This window comes from Carex rostrata, chromosome 27 (genome assembly GCF_964058835.1).
Source record: "Carex rostrata chromosome 27, lpCarRost1.2, whole genome shotgun sequence".
Taxonomy (NCBI): Eukaryota; Viridiplantae; Streptophyta; class Magnoliopsida; order Poales; family Cyperaceae; genus Carex; species Carex rostrata.
Window position 1 is genome coordinate 4887482 of NC_135944.1, and position 20624 is coordinate 4908105.

General features: G+C 31.8%; 2 protein-coding genes and 1 long non-coding RNA gene across 7 annotated transcripts in view; 2 read left to right on the forward strand and 1 right to left on the reverse strand.

Moving 5' to 3' along the window:
* Positions 1-20624, forward strand: part of LOC144544727 (putative disease resistance protein RGA3) — a 45385-nt gene that overhangs the window by 23253 nt on the left and 1508 nt on the right. The gene's annotated exons all lie outside the window — the stretch shown is intronic.
* Positions 1-20624, reverse strand: part of LOC144544736 (uncharacterized) — a 37045-nt gene that overhangs the window by 11737 nt on the left and 4684 nt on the right. The window lies entirely within an intron of this gene.
* Positions 13434-19642, forward strand: LOC144544765 (putative disease resistance protein RGA3). The gene is made up of 2 exons (XM_078293325.1): positions 13434-14616; positions 17650-19642. Exons 1-2 carry the CDS (start codon positions 13564-13566, stop codon positions 19606-19608), a joined length of 3012 nt encoding a protein of 1003 aa, XP_078149451.1. The 5' UTR covers positions 13434-13563; the 3' UTR covers positions 19609-19642.

Sequence of the window (20624 nt, forward strand, 5' to 3'; positions counted from 1 at the left end):
TTTAATTTTTGTTTTATAAGATTTCAATGGGGCTTAATCAGAGGTAATTTGGATATTTTGGGCTTTGGCTTGAACCGAGTTTGATTCGGGACTTATTGAGTTTAATTGAGTGTATTACTTGAAGCTTATTTAAGTTTTGTTTTTCATTTAAATTTATACATGGATTTTTGGATTTTATTTAGGTTTATTAAAGATTTTAAATTTGTTTAGAACAATTTGGCTTTTATTTATATTTAATTTGATAAATAGGAATTTATAATGAGTTTGTGACATTCATTCAAGTTTACTTAGATCATTATTAAAAATGGATATATTTAGGACTTTCAGATTGTTAAGGGGCTTATTGGCAATTTTTAAGGTACCTCTTTAGTGATTTTCGGGGTTTGAAGAGCCACTCTGCAAAAAACGCTTTCTCCAATTCTCTTTCATTATCTAAAATTTGTTTCATTTCGGGCCTAATCTATTTTTTTCCCTTTCTTTTGAGTTTTACTCATCCGTAGCTGACAATGTGGTTCCGAATCTTCAATCAATCATTTGATCATTGGTGCTGGCTAACAAGAGTTTGAACTGCGTCAAGATCTGTACTCGTGTCTTCTTGATTCGTGTTGAATTATCTGATTACATTGGATTCATTCTTTTACGGGTTTGACTTGTTGAGGGTTTTGGCTCCGATAAGGGGTTTCATCTTCGTCAGAGAAATTCCAATTATGGAGTTTGTCGGTTTATTTGTCGGAGGTTGATGATCATTAGATCTGCTTGAGTCGGGCTTGTGATGAAATATGCTTCAAATTATCCATATGTGATTCGCCTTTATCCAGAATTCCTATGAATTGAACATGGTGTCATTATATCCATAGTATTCACAAGATTAATATTAAATTTAAACTTGGTTTCATGCATAATATATGCTCATGGTTTTCAAAAGCACATCACTGTTCGATTGTTTCTTTCTTCCTTTCATTTTAATTTTCCATGGTTTGGTATATGATAGTGTGATTTAGATCATAGAGTCAAGTCTCTGGGATGCATATACATTAATTTTACATGCTTGTTTGGTCAATTTTGATTATAGAGTCTGATTGGTGCTACAGTTTTAACTTTTGCTGAATATCAGACTTGTGGATTTTATTCTGAGCAATGTACTAGTTCAAAACCTGAGTTCTTTATGTAGAAATCTTCATTAGTTCACATACTACATGCTCAAAAAGTTTCGAAAATTATGAAGGTCAGTAGCTATCTCTAATATGTTGATTTGTAAGGAGGAATTCATATACCAGCATGCTGTTTTTTTGAGCTGAAATCCGCTTTTAGAGAGTGAACTTCAGAAATTCACTAAAAATCACAGAAAATTCCAAATCGAGAATTTTTTTCAGTGTGTTCATATAGATGTCCTACACATACCCATGTAGCAGTTTTGTCAAATTCTACCTAGAACCTGATGTATTGTCTAATTTTCATTTGGTGCTATTTTAGGGACTGCACCTTACCAGTACTTGATGCTTTGTGTTGGCTTGGGATGGTTACTGGTACAGCCATTTTGGATTAATCCAGGGGCTGGTTGGAAGTAAACACATCATGAATTGGGGTCTGGTTACTGTTAGGTTAGATTTTTGGAGTTTTAACCATGCTAACTAATCATGATAATAGAGACAAGGGATAAAAATGTCAAGAGAGAAGACAACAATCAAAGATCAAAGCTTAAAGTATCCAAATGCATTGTCAGACAAGAAACAAAATTTTTTTTACAAATGACCCTGTGTTTTATTTATTTATATATTTTTTTTTTATCTCAATCAAAGGAACATGGGATCATAGAAAAGTTCTTAGGTTCTCTTATTTTGACAGATCCTGGGCAACAATACCTACTGTCATTTTTATTTGAACCTTCCCTCTCACGAAATTTACAATCAGGCCCCTCAATCTTATAGATATTTTGCTAATGAATGCCATAAAATTTATTAAACCGAGATTTCCTTTTTGTAACTTGGCCCTTAATTTGACTGAGGAACTGGTAGGGGAGCCAGCTGGGTCGACTACTACCAAACCTTGGGTGTTCCTATGATTTTCTAATTTAACTTTTATTTCATTAGTCTCTCTTCATGAGGTTTTCAAGTAAATCAAATGAAGGGGAATACTAGCTGGCTCAACCCCGACATTCTTTCTACTTAATTGCCCTTAGGAAAAGCTTCATGAATTTTTTTTTTAAAAAAAAGCAATCTTTATTTGTTTATATCTTTTTAAGTGTATATTTTTGTAAGAAAAGGTCTGATAACAAATCAAAAGTATCAAGCTTCATGAAAAACACCTAATTAACTAAAGAAGACAGAAAAGAGGCAGAAAATAATCAAAGACAGTGACTAAATAAATTGAAGAAAGTAATGCAAATGATTTTGTATTTTTGTGAAGATAACAGTAGACAAAAGAATGCACATTTTATACTTTTCTTTTTTAGAGAATAACAGGTTCTCTTGTTTTTATCAATTATTAAGTTGGGTCATGCCTCATTTCTCATTATACTAAAAAAACTTCTTTCACTGCCACAGGAAATTATCATCATTATTGTTATTTTTATCCGAAGATCAGATTACCAGTCACAGTAAAGACTGAAATCCAAACCTCAGTTTATCGACTACCATTTAGAACAGATCAAGAACAGGTCAATCCAGAGAAGAAATAAGAAAACAAAGAACAAAATGAGTAAAAAAAGCCAATGAAACAGTAACACAAATGCACAAGATTTCAATCTCCTAGTAAGGAGCCTTTTATTGATTCATGGCTATATTACAAACAAAATCTAGACTTTTGAGTCTCTTACATTGCAACAGTGGCAAGATCTACCTATTTCTATTTTCTATATTGGATTTAAATGGTTTTAGCAGAGCTTTTGCTTTGTATTTGTGTACCTATTTCACGAACCTTTTATATTGATTGATCACAGAAAAGATGGATAACAAACCGACCAACATGCCTAGTGATGTACCCTTTTCAAATCAGGCACAGAAGTAAGGCATTTTTAGGATATTAATTTGAGGGTCTGCATTGCTTAAATTTTCAATTTAACATGTGAATAATCAAGCTCCAATGTATGGGCATCTAAAGCTTGGATTTGCACGAAAAAAACCTAAGAATTATAGTTGTACCAATATTCAGGGACCGAATATGTCATGCAATCCAAAATATTCCATTGAATAGTTGAAAATTTGTGGGATGCAAATAAATGTAAAGCTGTTGTCTTTTTCTCATCCGATTTCTTCATTTGATGGACTCAATTTTGCCTTGGCCCAAATGCTCTCCTTGATTTTGATGAAGCCCAACTTGTTTTATTTACCCCAACCTATTCTTATTTGATCTAAATTATTACATAATCCATATCAATCAATTTAATCGACCCACGTTGATCCCTTCTTAATTTTATTTCATTTGTATTGCAAATCATGAGCCATAGGCACTCTCTCGATTGTAAAAATGGATTTATTCAATCCCCTCCGTTTTACTCTAAAGGGACACCTCCATTTCTTCTATTTTTTTAGCCCTTTTTATTTATTTCTAAGTGTCAACTTTTTAGGGTACAACAATATCAAATTGAATTTAAATTATTTTTTGAGATCAACAGTGACTATATTTTGAGATCAATATTTATGGTGTCTATAAATTACTTCACTATAGATAGCAGAATGAGCTCAACATTGATTATATTTATGTGTATATATAGTTTGTTTGTAATTATTATCTTTTTACAACAGAATTATACAATAATTTTGGAAAAGAAATAATTGCATTTTTCTCAAAGAGGAGGCATCCAATTACACCATTTTATAGTGATACATCTTGACACGATATGCTTATAAGTCATTTTTGCGATTTAAAAGTCTAAACAGTTGATCTGAACCATTCAACATGATTTCCATATTAAAATGTGCTTGGAGACCAAATTTTACATTTTTTAGATTTTTTTAATATATTTTGAGATGTGTACAAAATTGCAGTTTTTAGATAATTTTGAACAATTGAAAAACTGTGATTTTCAAAAATTCTAAAAAGGTAGTAAATAATTTTCAAAAAAATGTAAAATTTTGATCTCCAAGCACATTTTAATATGGAGATCATGTTGAACGGTTCAGATCGACTGCTTGAATTTTGAAATCGCAAAAATAACATATAAACATAATGGTGTCAAGATGTGTCACATTTAGGGGTGTTCATCGAGGCGGGTTTATTTGGTTTTTAACCGAACCAAAATATTTTAGTCCAAACTGTTCGGTTTTTTGGTTTAATTGGTCCGGTTCAGTTTAAATTTTTGTACTGTTCAGTTTTATAAATTTTGTTGGGTTATAATATCTAAAAACCATAATAACAGAACCGACCAATGACGTACTCGAAAGTCCAAATCTCGTCTTCGCGCCTTCACCCGGGTCAAATCAATGAAACCCAGCTCCCAAGTCCCACCTAACCTACTTAGCAATTACGGGTAAATCTGAGGAGGTAATTAGGTAAATTTTGTTAATTCTTGTTGTGAATTTAATCTTTATTCTGATTGCAATCAGGTTATCAAATATAATCTCAACTTTTAATGAGGAGGTAATTAGGTGCATGTGTTCTTTTCACTTTTAATTAGACGCTGGGTACCTATTGATATCTGCTGGTACCTGATTGAGGAAATTCAAGGGACAAGAGAAGTTCCGATGCATGTGCCCTTTTCACATTATTTATGTTTGTTTTAGATCTAAAAGGGTAGTTGAAGAGGGTTGTTATTTAGTATTAAACCATGATGTAAAGTAGTTGTTTTATCATTAATATATATTGGCAGCTGCTAGTGAATTTTTTGTGTTAATTCACAGTACCCATAAAAGTTAAGTTGTGAATATGATCTTTACAGTTTACACTAGTGTGGTACAGTGGTACAATTAATGTTTCATATTATTATTGAATTTATTATTTATAGTGTATTAATCTCAACTTGTGAGCTGTAAATGCCTTGTTCTATAACAATCTCAAATAAACAATGGTTCGTTCGGTTTAACCGAACAAACCGAAATTTATTTTGGTTCGGTTTTAATCAGTTGCTATGTTTACTTTGGTCGGTTCAGTTCTATTTTTGAAAACCTAATAAAACTTTGATTTTTCTATTTTATTTCAATTCTAACCGAACTGAATCGATGAACAAGCCTAGTCACATTTTATATTTTGTTTTGTGAAACGATCACCATAAATCTAACTCTAGAATTTTTTTTTATTATGTGTTGATTATTCTAACATTTACAAAATTGTGAACCTTTTGCTGCTCATGTATATAAACTTCTCCGTAAACATTAATAAATTAGATCTAACTATTTTATCTTGCTTATTAAGTCTAAAAGTTATTCGCATATTTAACCTTTTTGTGTTTGGATGATTAAATTTTAGAAGGTTAATGAAAAATTCGGTACATGATGTAGATTTGTGACAAAGAAACTTGTATGAAAATTATATAGTTAAGATATAGAGTTAGACATTTGTGTTATTTTTTTAAAAAATATTTGCAACAAAATTTATTTATATCTGTTACACTTCAAATTGAGAGAGAAACCAATTCTATTTATTACAATTATACAAAATTAAACCTTCCACCTCTTGTATCCTTCACCTCCGACATAATTTTGTCATCCAAACATGATTTAACATAAAATTTTCTTTTCTTTCCATTCCCTCCCTTCCTCTACTCTCCATCCAAACAAGGTGCTAGTTGGCTGATAAATGAATAAAATTGTTTGCTCTATATGGAAGTTCACAAGTTCGAAATATGAATGAAAGATCTTTGATATATATTAAATAGTTGGATGAATTAATCTCTACCTCTTCTTAATATAATCGTCAAATTTATCCATCAAATTCAAAATACAGCAGAAAAGTTTGCATGTTGAAGTTGATGGAATAGATGTTCAATTTTCAACCAAACTTATTTTTATAACCATGGATGAAAATTAATTTTTGTTCTAGCTGTTGTATTTTGCTCCAATTAATGCTCTGTTTTCGGCTGGTGTAGGTCTCTATTGGGTATTATTGTCAATAAACAAAACACATGACACAAAGTAGGCCCGGCCCAAATTTGGGTTGTTAAATCCTAGATGAATTTACTCGAGCAAGTCACACCTACCTTTAACCTTTTAACACACCTAATCTGTTCGATGAAATGCGCACCTTCATTCAGATTCGGCAATAAACCTAGAGTAGAACCAGAGTGTTTTTCAGCTCATTAAGATTTTAGTGAGCTTAAATTTTTGAAATCTATAGAATTGATTTTAAATGACGAATCAAACTATTTAGACTGATTTATCACATGAATGATGCATTTTGATAGGGTCATGTGTCAAAAGCCCTTACCAAATTGTTATTGGATTAAGAATAAAAGGGATTTGAACTCCCATCAGGAGCCAACCCAAAATTAAAGAAAGCAAAGCCCATGATCCGGTAACAACTCGGCCCAAATTGGGTCTCGCTTGACAAGCCCATCTGAGGCTCACCCGATAAAGCCCAGCCGGATCCAGCTCAGATTCGGATTACGGCCACCGCTGCTTATGCGAGTATCACCACCTTTATGCGAACTCCTCTAACCGCTCTAACATCGCGAAAAGACAATTAGGGAGACGACTTACTTAGAGCCCATTAATGCGGGGTCGAACTTTTACTTCTAAGAGAGGTATCATATAGAAAAGAATATAAATACTTCCTAAACTTCCCACTTCGGGAGCCCACATCTCACATTCTTGATCTCGAACCATCTTTCCAAGGCGGGACAAGTTCAACCCCAAACCTTTCACGTATGGCCTACTATTTCCCAGACATAGGGCGTATATCACATTTACATATCAAAGTTATATATCTTAAGAATTAATTTAGTATAAAGTCAAATTACAAAAACAATAAAAAATAAATATAAAAAAATTAACTTATAAACATTAACTTCTTTGTTTTTAACTGTTTAATATTATACTAAACTAATTTATAAATTTGACATATAAACACATATAAACACATTATTCGTAAAGTATATCAGTTTTAACAATTTTAGCTCGTCATTTGAATTATTCTCATTTTTTTGGAGTTCAACTCTCCAAAATATCAGTGAGATTAATTAAGAACAACCTTGTTCTACCCTTAAACCTATACGCAGGGGTGAATCTATCTATAAGCCGGGGATACGTTGCCACCGCATCATTATGAAAATTTTAATCATGTATTTTGATATTTGATTGAATATTCGTCACTCTAAAAAAAGTATAGTTCAGCTGCCTCATAACTCATAAAATGGTACATGTGTGCTCTAGTTAGAATTTAATTTATTGGTTAAATTTGACATTTTATATTTAATTTATCTCCCTTCTTAAATTTTTCTAATTTGGTCCTATCTGTGGCAACTAGAGGTGAAAACGGTATGGATAATATCCGATCTGTATTCGATCTGTATTTGAAAAACTCCATGTGGATATCCGATATCTGAATATCCGTGTGGATATGAATACTAATCTGGTTTTACGTTTCAATTATTCGTATTCAAATAATAGATATATATATTGAGTAGAACTAGGGTGTTCTTGAGTTCACCAAGCCCTCGGTGAACTCAAGTCTAAAACCCATTGAATCGGCTTCAAATGATGAATCTGAACTGTCGAAATCCGCCTACTTTACAAGTGATGCGTCTATGTGTAAAAATTTGAAACATTAGAATTAATTTAGTATAAAGTCAAGCAATCAAAACCTATCCGCTTCGTATGAACAAGTATCCTCTCCATTGCTGTAAAAGATTCTCTTCACCTTACGGTTTGAGATTCGGGCTACCATAAGTATTATTGGGCTTTGAGATACGTGCCAAGTTAAAAAGAACGGTCCAGACCTAGTAATTGTAAAAGATTCCCTTTTACAGTAATGGAGAGGATGTGAATTCCGCTTCGTATATGCTCTGTTTTCAGAGTGCGTATCCTCTGAGATATCTCAATTTTTGCGTGACCAACGTGTCCGGTGCCTATTCGGGTGATGTAGGGAGTCCAGTCTTATGTGTGCTTTGAGATTCGTGCAGAACATATTTAAACGGTTGAGATTGTCCATAAAGTCATGCAAAATTTGAGATATATCAGGGGATACGAATTCATGTTTTCACCCTAAGAACACGTATCCTCTGCATTAACTCAAAAGGAAATCTTTTGAGTTTAATGCATATCAGCCGTTTGATCAAGATCGGAGCCAATCAGGCCCCCGTCTATGATGCACGGGCCCCTTTAATATTACTGCGGATCTCAATCGAACGGTCCAGATCTATTAACACATGGTGCGTTAATGCAGAACACAAATATATATCATATATTTTAATATATATCATGAAAAAATATTGTTATTCACCATTAAAATTAGATAAATATTATAAACTTTGATATTTTTTAATATTATTTTAATAAATATCAAATCCGATCCGTATCCATATTTGTATCCGGCTAATATCCAATCCGTATTAGTATCTGAAATATTTAAAAGAAATAAGAATATAATTTTGCCACTATCCGCTTCGTATTTGCTCCGTTTTCATCCTAGGAACACGTATATATCCTCTGCATTAACTCAAAAGAGAATCTTTTGAGTTTAATATATACCGGCCTTCTCTTTTGAGTTTAATATATACCGGCCGTTTGATCAGGATTGGAACCAATCAGACCCTCGTCTATGATGCACGGTCCCTTTAATATTAGTGCAGATCTCAATCGAACGGTCCAAATCTATTAACGCACGGTGCGTTAATGCACAAGATACGAATTCTTCACTCTAGTGGCAACACCAATAATTGTCCCTTTGCAATAATTTTGAACTACCTCCCTCTCCTATTGAGTGTTGACTCTTAAGTCTTCTTTATTCTAAGTATAGTACAGACAGGTTTCCTCGTTAATTGACGAAGAGTCTCTAGCTATAATTGTTGGTAAAAAGGACAAATGTTGCGCACATGCTACTGTCTAATAATGATAAATATTACATATAGGTCCATCTATTATTTATTTATTTCAATAACATATTATCAGATGATAGATCAAAAAATCAAATATGTCAAGTGTATCTAGATTTCGTAGTATATTTCATTTTGAGAGCAAAGTAAGTCTCATATTAGATATGCTTCAACGTTATTATTGATATCTTATTGTGATGTATTAGTTTTAAAAAGACTAAAATGCAATTTTCAAATTTTGCATAATGTCGTTATTATATTTACATATGGTGCATATAAACCTCACTATACATATTAAATTGAATTTAAATTATTTGTTGAGATCAACAGTGACTATATTAATTTTGAGATCAATATTTGTGGTGTCTATAAATCTCACTACATATAGCAGAATGAGCCCAACATTGACTATATTTAGAGATCATGTGTATATATAGTTTGTTTGTAATTATTATATTTTTACACTAGAATTATACAATAATTTTGGAAAAGATCATAATTGCATTATTCTCAAAAAGAGAAGGCATCCAATTACACTATTTTATGGTGACACATCTTGACACGATATGCTTATAAGCCATTTTTGTGATTTCAAAGTCCAAATAGTCGATCCGAACTGTTAAATATGATTTCCATATTAAAATGTGGTTGGAGACCAAATTCTACATTTTTTTTTAATTTTTTTACTATTTTTTGAGATGTGTACAAAATTGTTATTTTTTATAGTATTTTTAGTACATAATTTTAAAAAAAATGTAAAATTTGATCTCCAATCACATTTTAATATGGAGATCATGTTGAACGATTCGGATCGACTACTTGAATTTTGAAATCGCAAAAAACAACTTATAAACATAATGGTGTGATAATGTGTCACCAAAAAAAGTGTAATTGGAATCCTCTTATGAAAAATTCTTCTACATGTGAGATTTCTGAAATTATCAAATAAAATTTATATATATTATTTTCTAAAATTGTAAATATAAGCAAAATTGCTTCCATATTTAACAAATACAAATTATTTAGCTGAAGCAATAACTATTGTTGCCAGTTTCATACTTTGCTTGGTTGACATTTTATATTTTGTTTTGTGAAATGATCACCATATATCTAACTCTAGAATTTTTTTTATTATGTGTTGATTATTCTAACATTTACAAAATTGTGAACTTTTTGCTGCTCATGTATATAAATCAAGGTTCTAAATAGCGATTATAGCGGCATAGCAGGGAGACTAAAAAAAAAAGCTATTGCGAATTCCCTTTTCAAACTTTATATTCTATATTTCTACTAATTATCAACATAATCAATATTAGAGAATTGATGTAACAACTAAATGACAACTAATCTAAGTCTATATTTTTTATCAATTACGCAAATAAGAAGGAAAAAAATTTAAAAAGTAACATTATTTAATAGTTTATACTTCATGGTATTACATATTATAATAGACAAAGAGCATTTAATTTTATAAGGTAAATGAAGTCAATATACATATTTAAACATTTTATAATTATAATAATAATCAAAATCAGCTTTCCATTGAAACGAACGATAATAATTTTATAAATGAATACTATAAAAAGAGTAATCAAAATGAAGAATTAGTATTTGAATATTTCTCGATATAGAATGATAAAATAAATCACAAATAAAAATAGAAGCATATAGTTTGGTTTAGTATACTTATCGTAGAAGACCATGTAGCATTAGAAATAAGAATAGAAGTACAGAATTCCATATAAATTGCAAAAAAAAAAAATGTAGCATAGCGGTAGCTATAGCGGGTCTCATATAGCAGTAATAGCGGTCAGCTATTATAGCTATAGCGGTCGTAGCTGAGTTAGCGCAATTTTATCTCATAGGTTAGCGTTTATGGTTCGGAAAAGCTATAGCGTATCTATTTAGAACCCTAATATAAACTCCGGAAACATTAATAAATTAGATCTAACTAATGTATCTTGTTTATTAAGTCTAAAAGTTATTCGCATGTAAAAATATAATTCTTTTATTTATTTTTAGATTACAGATTTTATTATTTTAAATCAATGATACAATTTCAACATATGAAGGGGCGTGCATGAAAATATTTTGTGAGATTTGTGTATCCTGAAATTAGAAAATATTATGAAATTTATTTGACTTAATTAAGATTGTTTTATTGAAGCAAATCCCATAAACAAATTCTAGTTTTATATAGTTAATTTAAACAAAATACTGAATGTTTTGCACAGCTTCCAAGATCTTTTTTCTTGATTTTATTCCGGGATGTCTTCCATGTATAAAAAAAATATATCTTGACAAAGTCTCACTTTTGAAACATTAATATTGAGATATATAATAGGTTATAATTTTTCTAACTTGCAATAAATGATTCCTACAAGATCATTTTAACGTCTCACTTTTGAGAACAATTCGAAGGTTTGACTTTTCTTTTCAATTTTTTTATTGAGATAACAGGTTTTACTCGGTGTCCTCTAATCAATACAAAAAGCAGTAGAAATTTAGCAATATACAAAAGCCAGTAGAAAGTAAGCAAAAATATATAATGAAAGAAATTTAGTTCCGGAACCACATTCTCAAAAAAATAGTTAAGAAAAAAGAAATGTAGTTCTTAATTTAGGAAGACCAATTTTCTCCGAATTCTTTGTGCATTTCATGGCTCACTGTTAAGTATTTTTTTCACAAAATATTTTCCAATAATGCAGGGGCTCTGTTGAAAAGTACCTTGTCAGTTTTCTTATTCATGATGGTCCTGTCGCTCTCCAATAAATGTTTCTCAGCTCCAACGTTAGCTTAGTTGGGGGTGGACCCATGCTGCACTTATGGAGAAGGCCAACAACACCCCTATCAAAATATTTTCTAAGATTTGTGCATTATGAAATTTGAACATATTATAAAATTTTAGGAGGGTTTCAATAACTAATACTTTGCATACCTCATCATGCTTCATGTTTTATATTTTCATTTTTTAAAGTTCAAAATGTCGATTTGAATAGCTCAACATGATATTTATTTTAAAATATAATTGGTGATGAAATTTTATAATTTTTTAAAAATTGTTTACTATTTTTTAAGATAGGTACAAAATCATTGTTTTTGTATTGTTTCGAAACAGTGATTTTATACCTATCTTAAAAATAGTAAAAAAAATTATAGTGTAATGAATATTATTTTGTATATAAATTAACTACAAAATTTAATTATACTGTAATAAATTTTTTTTGGAGCAAGGTCCGAAGAGAAATTCCAGTTTTATATAGTTTAATCTTAAAAAAACTAAACTTTTAATTATACGGTGAGGTTTAATTAAACACTTGTAGAAAATAATTTATGTTTTTGCTTATAAATAAATTGCTTTCAATACAATTTCTGTAATATCTTCTTTCAAGTTTTCCTTCATGGATGTCTTAAAGTACTAAAAATATTGATAAGAGTCATTTTTAAGAAGTTATAATTTTTCTGACTAATAAATAAAATATTCTAAGAATATGCATTATAAATATTTCACTCTTGAGAAAACTTTGAAGGTTTGATTCTTTTTTTGGATGACAAGTTTTCTTCCAAGTATAAATAGTAAGTCCGTGCACAAAACATCCAAATAATGCACCACATGGGAGCAGGGCCACCTGCCTATCAATCAACTTTTAATTCCCACCCGCCCATTTAGGGCCTGTTTGGATGTAATTCCGAAAATACTGTTTACGTGGGAAAAAAAAAATTCACTCAGATTGAATTTTTTTTTTCTCACGTGAACAGTAAATTTTAGTTCAAACTTTTTCTATTTCCGTTCCTATTCCCATTCCCACTGTTATTGAATGAGGTTGTAAACGAGGTACGAAACATTAAATTCATAGTTTTGTTTGTTAGATCCATAATCCATTGGGTGAAAAACAAATATGTATTGGATGAACTGTAAGCCTGTAACAGAGAATTGCACGTGATATGTTGTATGTATGAATGTAAGCATGTATGTATAATTAATTGTGTGTGTGTGTTGTTTATGTTTCTGATGAATCAATTTATGTTGTATGTTGTATGTTCATGATGTATGTTGTATTATATTTTTTGTTCTAATTTTGGCTAGCAAATTAGGGGGCTAATCAATTATATAAATGGGAATTATGTTTAAAAAATAAACTTGTAGATTCGATTTGACGGATTAAAAAATTCGTGATTTCAGAATAATTCAAATATAATTCAAAAATAATCGGAAGTAGATCTTTAATAATTTTTGAAATCATCTATGTATAAAATCTAAATAATACAAAAAATTAAACCATGTTACACATCAAATCCCTCCAATTAGATCATGTATAATCAAAATTATATATTAATTTATTATTAAATTTTATCTCAAAGTACTAAAAGTGGCATACGGGCTTGGAAGAAAAAAAAAACTCGAAGTCTCAATCACGTGGGATGCTGACAGCTTACTTTCCAGCAAGACGAGAAGCCAAAACCCAAAACGATATAAACTTTATTTCAAAACGATAGAAGTTTTTTCTTTATAGTTCCAGAACCATACTCTCCAACTCTCTCCATTCCATTTTCTCTTCCCTTCTGACCACTAGCTGCAGCTCTCGTTCTAAACAAAAATGGCGATGATACTTGATGCCTTCTTGTCGAAGTTTAGCGAACTTCTCATGCAAATGGTGCAGGAGGAGGTGGGCATGTTGTTGGGCATCCCTGGCCAGATTGAGAAGCTCGACGAGACCGTTCGTGACATCCAATGTGTCCTTGCTGATGCAGAGAGGAGGCAGAGCACGAGCAGTGCCATCGAGCGGTGGCTTATGAAGCTCAAGGATGTCATGTACGATGCCGATGAAGTCATTGACCTCTGTCTAATCAAGGCAAAGGAGGACCCTGCCACCTCCAGTTCCCGTTCCTCTTTGAATGCTCACTGTGGCTGCCATTTTCTGTCTTGCTTCCGTAACCCATCATTTGCTCATAAGATTGGTTCCAAAATCAAGGAGATCAATTTGAGGCTAGAGGAGATTGCCAAGAGTAAGGCTAATCTGGGTTTGGCCATCTTACCGGGGACTTTCGATCAGGGTAGCCGAGTGGACTCGGTCATGAGGCGCAAGACTGATCCCTCGATTGTGCTAGCTGATATTGCGGGGAAAAAGATTGAAGAAGATACTGAGCTTCTTGTGAACTGGCTGACCCAAGAAGAGAATGATGTGAACGAAAATGTCCGTGTTTATGGTATTGTTGGGATGGGAGGAATTGGGAAGACCACTCTCGCAAAAAGGATCTACAATGATCCGAAAATTCAGGAGGGATTCCAGTTAAAAATCTGGGTATGCATCTCAAAGGAGGTGAGAATAGTGGAAGTGTTTAAGTGTTTAATCCGAGGGGCACAAGGTGATCACGGTGCTGTGCATGTTCAGGAGAGATCAGAGCTGGTGCCTTTACTCGAGAGCCTCGTTCAGGGTAAAAAGTTTCTTTTTGTTCTTGATGATGTTTGGGAAGAGAGTCAAGCAGTTTTAAAAGACTGGTTGCGTGCTCCCATGAGTAGGGGAGCTCATGGGAGTAGGCTACTAGTCACTACTCGGGATGGAAATGTTGCGAATCGCATGGGAGCATCAAAATCACATCGAGTGAAGAAGCTCTCTGATGAGGATGGCTGGTCTCTCTTAGTAAAACAGGTAATGCCTTAGCCTTGCTACTTTGTTTAGATTATGATTTTAAGTATTGGGTCCTTAATTAAACAAACAATTAGATAGTGGATTAATTAACAAATCTAATATAATTTAATCCTATATAAACACTGGTCATCGATTCTGTTATTCTTCATATAAGATTTTTTTTTAATTGATGGACAAAATACGGTACATGACATAAACAGCCAAAATTTTATTAATAAGAAATTTAAAAAAAAAAAGAATATTGACAATAGTGAAAGGTTGAATTAGAATTTGAAATCTAAGAAAAACGTCATAATTTATAACGTCTAGCAGACGTTATCAATTATAACATTCTGATCAACGATATCTAATTAATTGCTAGTTAATGAAATAGAAAAAAACACAGGACGTCCTCCATAACGTGCAGATATCATTGGACGTAATGAAAAGTAGCGTTCTTCATAGATTTTGAATTTTCATAGAAATGTTCCTTATTATCGTTATTATTTTTTTATTTCTTATTTATAAAAAATCGGCATCAACATTACATTGTAATCCCCCCCCCCCCCCCCCCCCCCAGTTCGTTTGGCAAGCTCTACTAAAATAGTCCTCGAAGCTTTTCAATTTCCTAATTTTTAAAGATTAATTCAAATATTTTATTTATCAATTTTAAGTAAAAATTAATTCAATTTATTATATCTCGAGGTTTAAAGAAAACTAAATTATTTTTTTTGTATCTTAATAGCTATGTTGCATGTATACGGATATGGGTATCGTATCGGATACGAAACAAATACGGCAATACGATAATTTTCAAAAATTTAGGAGACAATAAGCTAATTATATATATATATATATAGAGTAAGGCTTGGGTGCTATGGATAGCATAGAGGCCTCTATGCTACGGCTCAATATTCAAGTTTTCAAAATCCAAACGGTCGATCCGAACCGTTCATCTTATTCTCCATATTAATATCTGCTTGGAGACCAAATTTTACATTTTTGTGAATTTTTTTACTATTTATTAAGTATTTTACAAAATTGTTAATCCAACGGTGGCTATACAAAACAGTAAAACCGTTGGATGAGCGATTTTCAAAGTGGTTTAATAAATAGTAAAAAAATTCAGAAAATTATGAAATTTGGTCTCCAAGCAGATATTAATATGGAGAATAAGATGAACGGTTCGGATCGACCGTTTAGATTTTGAAAACTTGAATATTGAGCCGTAGCACGGGAGGCCACTATGCTATCCATAGCACCCCAGCCTAACTCTATATATATATATATATATATATATATATATATATATATATATATATATATATTATTTATTTTATTTTATTTATATTATTAATTCAACACTTATATTATAATTAATTTAACATTTATATTATTAAGAAATACAACCACTAATAAAACTAAAAAAAAATAAGTAAAAAAAATTAAAAAAGAAAAGAAAAATGGAGAACAGGAGAAGAGATGAACCGAAGGAAGAAAAGAAAAAAAAAAAAAAAAGAGGCTGCCCCACCGTACAACGGATATCTCAAGTTAAAATCAATTAGTTTAATGGGCTTTCTTTCCATGAAACAAGTAAATTACCCAGCGTCACTGTCCGGAATGGAGCAGCAGTTCCGATACTAGCGTGTCCTTAGTCCCACATTTGATACATAAATATATTTCAAACAACAAATACCAGATACGTTAAAGCGGTGGATCTGATAACCGCTCCGTTTAGAAACCTTTAAATATCGGGACGTACCGATACGTGCAGACTGTGACCGTATCATATTCTGATTACTGAGAAAATTTTAAATATATCTAATAAATTAGATTTATCTTAGTTTGAAGTTTTCTTTTTAAATAGGTATCATATATAGTTATACAGTTGCATGATTAAACCTTATTGGTAGTCTGGGTAGTATGACATAGGTGTTAGGGATATGATATTAACTTTAAAATTGATTGAATAGATTTCAAACGACTAATTTAAATCGTTCAAACTGATTTATTTTATTAGTGATGTGTTTATATGCAATTTTTTTTTTATAATTTTGAGTTATTTTAGTATCAAATCAAGCGGTAAAAATATTGAAAAATGGATGTATTGAAATTAATTTAAAAACTCACACATTTGACCGCTTGACTTGATACTAAATAAATTCGAAAAATTATAAATTTTGCATGTAAATGCACAACTAATAAAGTATATTGGTTTTAATGATTTGGATTTACCATTTGAAGTCGATTCGATAGATTTTAGAGTTGGTGTTACATAGACTGAAATTACACTAATGTTATACTAGCCAGACTCCTTATTGGTGGTCTCAACATTGCATGGATTTTAAGAAAATAAAAGAAATCATGCTATTCCTGCGTTACAAAAGAGAATATATGAAATTGAAAATAATTGCATTCTTTTAGATCAAGCAGCTATGTTTCAACTATGTTTTAAACTGATTTACTCTATTTCAAATCTAGTAAAACTAAATTCCAGTTTCAGTAATTCGCTCAGATCTTCATCTTGTTTTAAGAAAAAAATGGCAAGCAAGGGCCTATCTAAATAATTTAATTAAAAGGAAAAAAAGAAAATCCAGTTTCAGCCATTGTCGACTGCAGTAGTTGTACTAAATTTATTAGTCTCTATTAGCATAAGCTGTTTACTTAGTTTAGTTTTTACCAATACTGTTCATTTACTTTCTAGTTTTAATTTATCTAGGACTAGGTTTAATATCTTAGCTGCAATTTAAATTTGTCTTTTCTATCCAGTATGTAATGAACTGTTATTAAATGCATGCCTACGGGTCTCCAATAAAAAAAAAAGCATAAGCTGTTTAATAGGACAGAATACCGACCTTTTTGTTTCACGTGTTAAATTCATTTTTAGATGGTTACACTGCTTTTGAAAATAATATATCCAAAATTAAGTTGGTTGCACTGATTTCTATCCTCATTTTTTTTTCATTTCTTTGAAAAATAGTTTTTGTTATCTATCAATGTGTCATTTGGTTTAAAGGTCTTAAGTTTCTAAGACACTTGACATATATCTGACAGGTATTTCAAAATGAGAAGGAGAGTGAGATTGAAGAATTTAAGCAAATTGGGTTACAACTAGTTGAAAAATGTGATGGTTTGCCTCTTGCTATTAAAAGCATAGGTGGTGTGCTTTACATGAAGCCCAAAACAAAAGGCGAGTGGCAAGCAGTATTGAGAAGCGATGTTTGGTCCAAGGATGGACTGCCAAAAGATGTCCATCGAGCGTTGTACTTGAGCTACGAGGACCTTTCATCACCTCTGAAGCAGTGCTTCATCTTTTGCTCCCTCTTTCCTGAAGATTTTTTCTACAGGAAATCATATATAATTTATATGTGGCTAGCAGAAGGATTTTTGCCAAATAAGAGAGACTTTTGGAATTTGGGGACAGGGCACTATACGGAGTTAGTGCTACGGAATCTTTTGGAAGAGATTGGCACAAATCAATATGGTGAAAAATCTCTTAAAATGCATGACCTTTTGTGGTCTTTCGCCCGCCATTTAGGAAAAAATGAGAATTGTGTATTACGAGAGGCAAGTGATGTGAAAACAGAGGGTTCACAGAAAATACGAAGGTTATCAATAGAAGGAAATGAGGTGAACTCTAGAGTAATTAGAAAAGAAAAATGGTTGAGAACATTATTATTGCATCATAGTAAACCTGAAATTGGACTTGATGATTTGTGTAAAGCCTTGTCAAACCTCCGCATCTTAGATCTGAGTGAGTCCAATTTCTCAATACTACCAAATTCTTTATGTGACCTCGTGCATTTGAGATACTTAGATGTCAAAAGATCAGAGGTAACAGAACTTCCGAATTCCATTGGAAACTTCAAATATCTAGTATATTTAAATCTTTCATTTTGCTCAAATTTATCACATGTCCCTCAAAATATCATCAATCTACAAGAACTGAAATTTCTCGATATTACGGAATCAAGGATCGAGAAAATCCCTGCAGGCTTGAAAAAACTAGACAAGCTCATTGAACTACACGGATTCAAGCCATATAGGAACAACTTGGAGGGCTTCAGTAGCCTTGATGAGTTAGAAACTCTATCAAATCTAATTATTCTTAGTTTAGAGTGTTTGGAGGAAGTATCTGGTATGAACCTAGCAAAACAAGCAAACCTTTTGAGCAAGGATCAGTTGCGAGACCTAACCCTAGAGTACACTGATTTAAGTTCGGAAGAACAACTTTCCCAAACCAATGAGAAGAAGATGACAACCGAGAATGTTTTAAATGAGCTTTGTCCTCCACTTTATGTAGAATCTGTTACAATTCTAAATTACTTCGGTACTCATCTTCCTAATTGGCTGAATTCTGGGGCATACCTTCCAAACTTGAAAGATCTATGGATCAATAATTGTGCCTGCTTTGAGGAGGTTGCATCATTAGGCCTACTCCCTAATTTGGAGTTTCTCGGGGTTTCTGATGCCAATTCAGTTGTGAATATAGGAGAAGAGTTCTTGTTGGGGAGTATTCAAAGCAGAGATACAACAACGAGTTGTTCTGTCAAGCCCGCATTTCCCAAATTGAGGAAACTATGTTTTTTCTTTATGCACAATTGGAAAGAGTGGCAGTGGAATAAGGAACAACCAGCCATGCCCAACCTGAAAATTTTAGCTATTCTAGATTGTCCCCATTTGAGATCTCTTCCGGAGGGTCTTTCCCACCATGCTACTTCCTTGGAGTCCCTACATATTAGATATTGTGACAATCTAATAACTGTGGGTAACCTTAAAGTACAGACGATGGAATTGTGGAAATCTGAAATGGAAACCCTCCCAGAATACTTGACCACAATAATGGTACAGAAGCTAGAGATCAACCGTTGTACTGAGAGGTTGCTGTCAAAGATTGTAAGCCAAGAAGAAACTGGTTCTGAGAGGATCAAATTCAAGCACATTCCCAAGGTGACTATCAATGGGGCGAAAACATTCCTATCAGGCACACTAGTTGATTCTGATCACAGCTAAGGTCATAAACCAAGGATATACTCTGATGCTGTGTAATTATAATTTTTCCGTGTTTAGTTTTTACTTTTTATTATGACTTTTGTGAAGCAAACATTGTTTATTTGATAATCAACGATCTTTTTCTTTTAAAGTGTAGGTATCAAATTACATGCAGCAATCGAATGCCTGGATCACTAGCTAGGCTTGGAACAGAAAGATGCAAACACATTTGCAACGTGGGTATGCTGGAATTGTATTTGTAGTTTTATTTTTTATCGTAAGATCTTCACAATGTAACCAAGAATTTTGATTTTTCTTTCCACATTAAATGCAGCATATAGATTATTTAAAGTATGATAATTGCAACAACAACTGTACAGAGCCAACAAAGAGGTAATTTACATTTCTGCCCTCCCTTTTCATTTAGTATTACATTCAAGCACCTCAATTAGGGCTGTTAATGATTAAAGTTCGGCTCGGCTCAATGAAAGAAGCAAAATGATTCGACTCAAACTCGACTCGAGCTCGGCTCATGTAAACACTTGGTTAGACTCGTGAGTTCGCGAGCTGGCTCATATTTTTACTTATTTGCACTTTCCATTAAGCAAGCATTTGTTATGAACAATAAAGCAATTGTTTTGACTTTTGAGGGGTTAATGCAAGCCTATTACTCAATTTTTTTATATGGATAAATTTCAATTTTTTGTGTGGATAAATTTCAAAGTTATTTCAAATTTCAATTTTATTTTCAAATTCCAAATTTTTTTTCAAAATTTCAAATTGTTTTCAAATTTCAATTTTTTTTTTTCAAATTTCAAAGTTTTTCCAAATTTCAATTATTTTTTCAAATTTCAAAGTTTTTTCAAAATTCAAAATTTTGAAATTTGAACAAAAAATTGAAATATTAAATATTTTGATATTTTAAATTTGAAAAATTTTGAAATTTTAAATTTAAAAAAAATTGAAATTTGAAAAAAATTGAAATTTGAAAAAAAAATTGAATTTGAAAAAAAATTGAAATTTGAAAAAACTTTGAA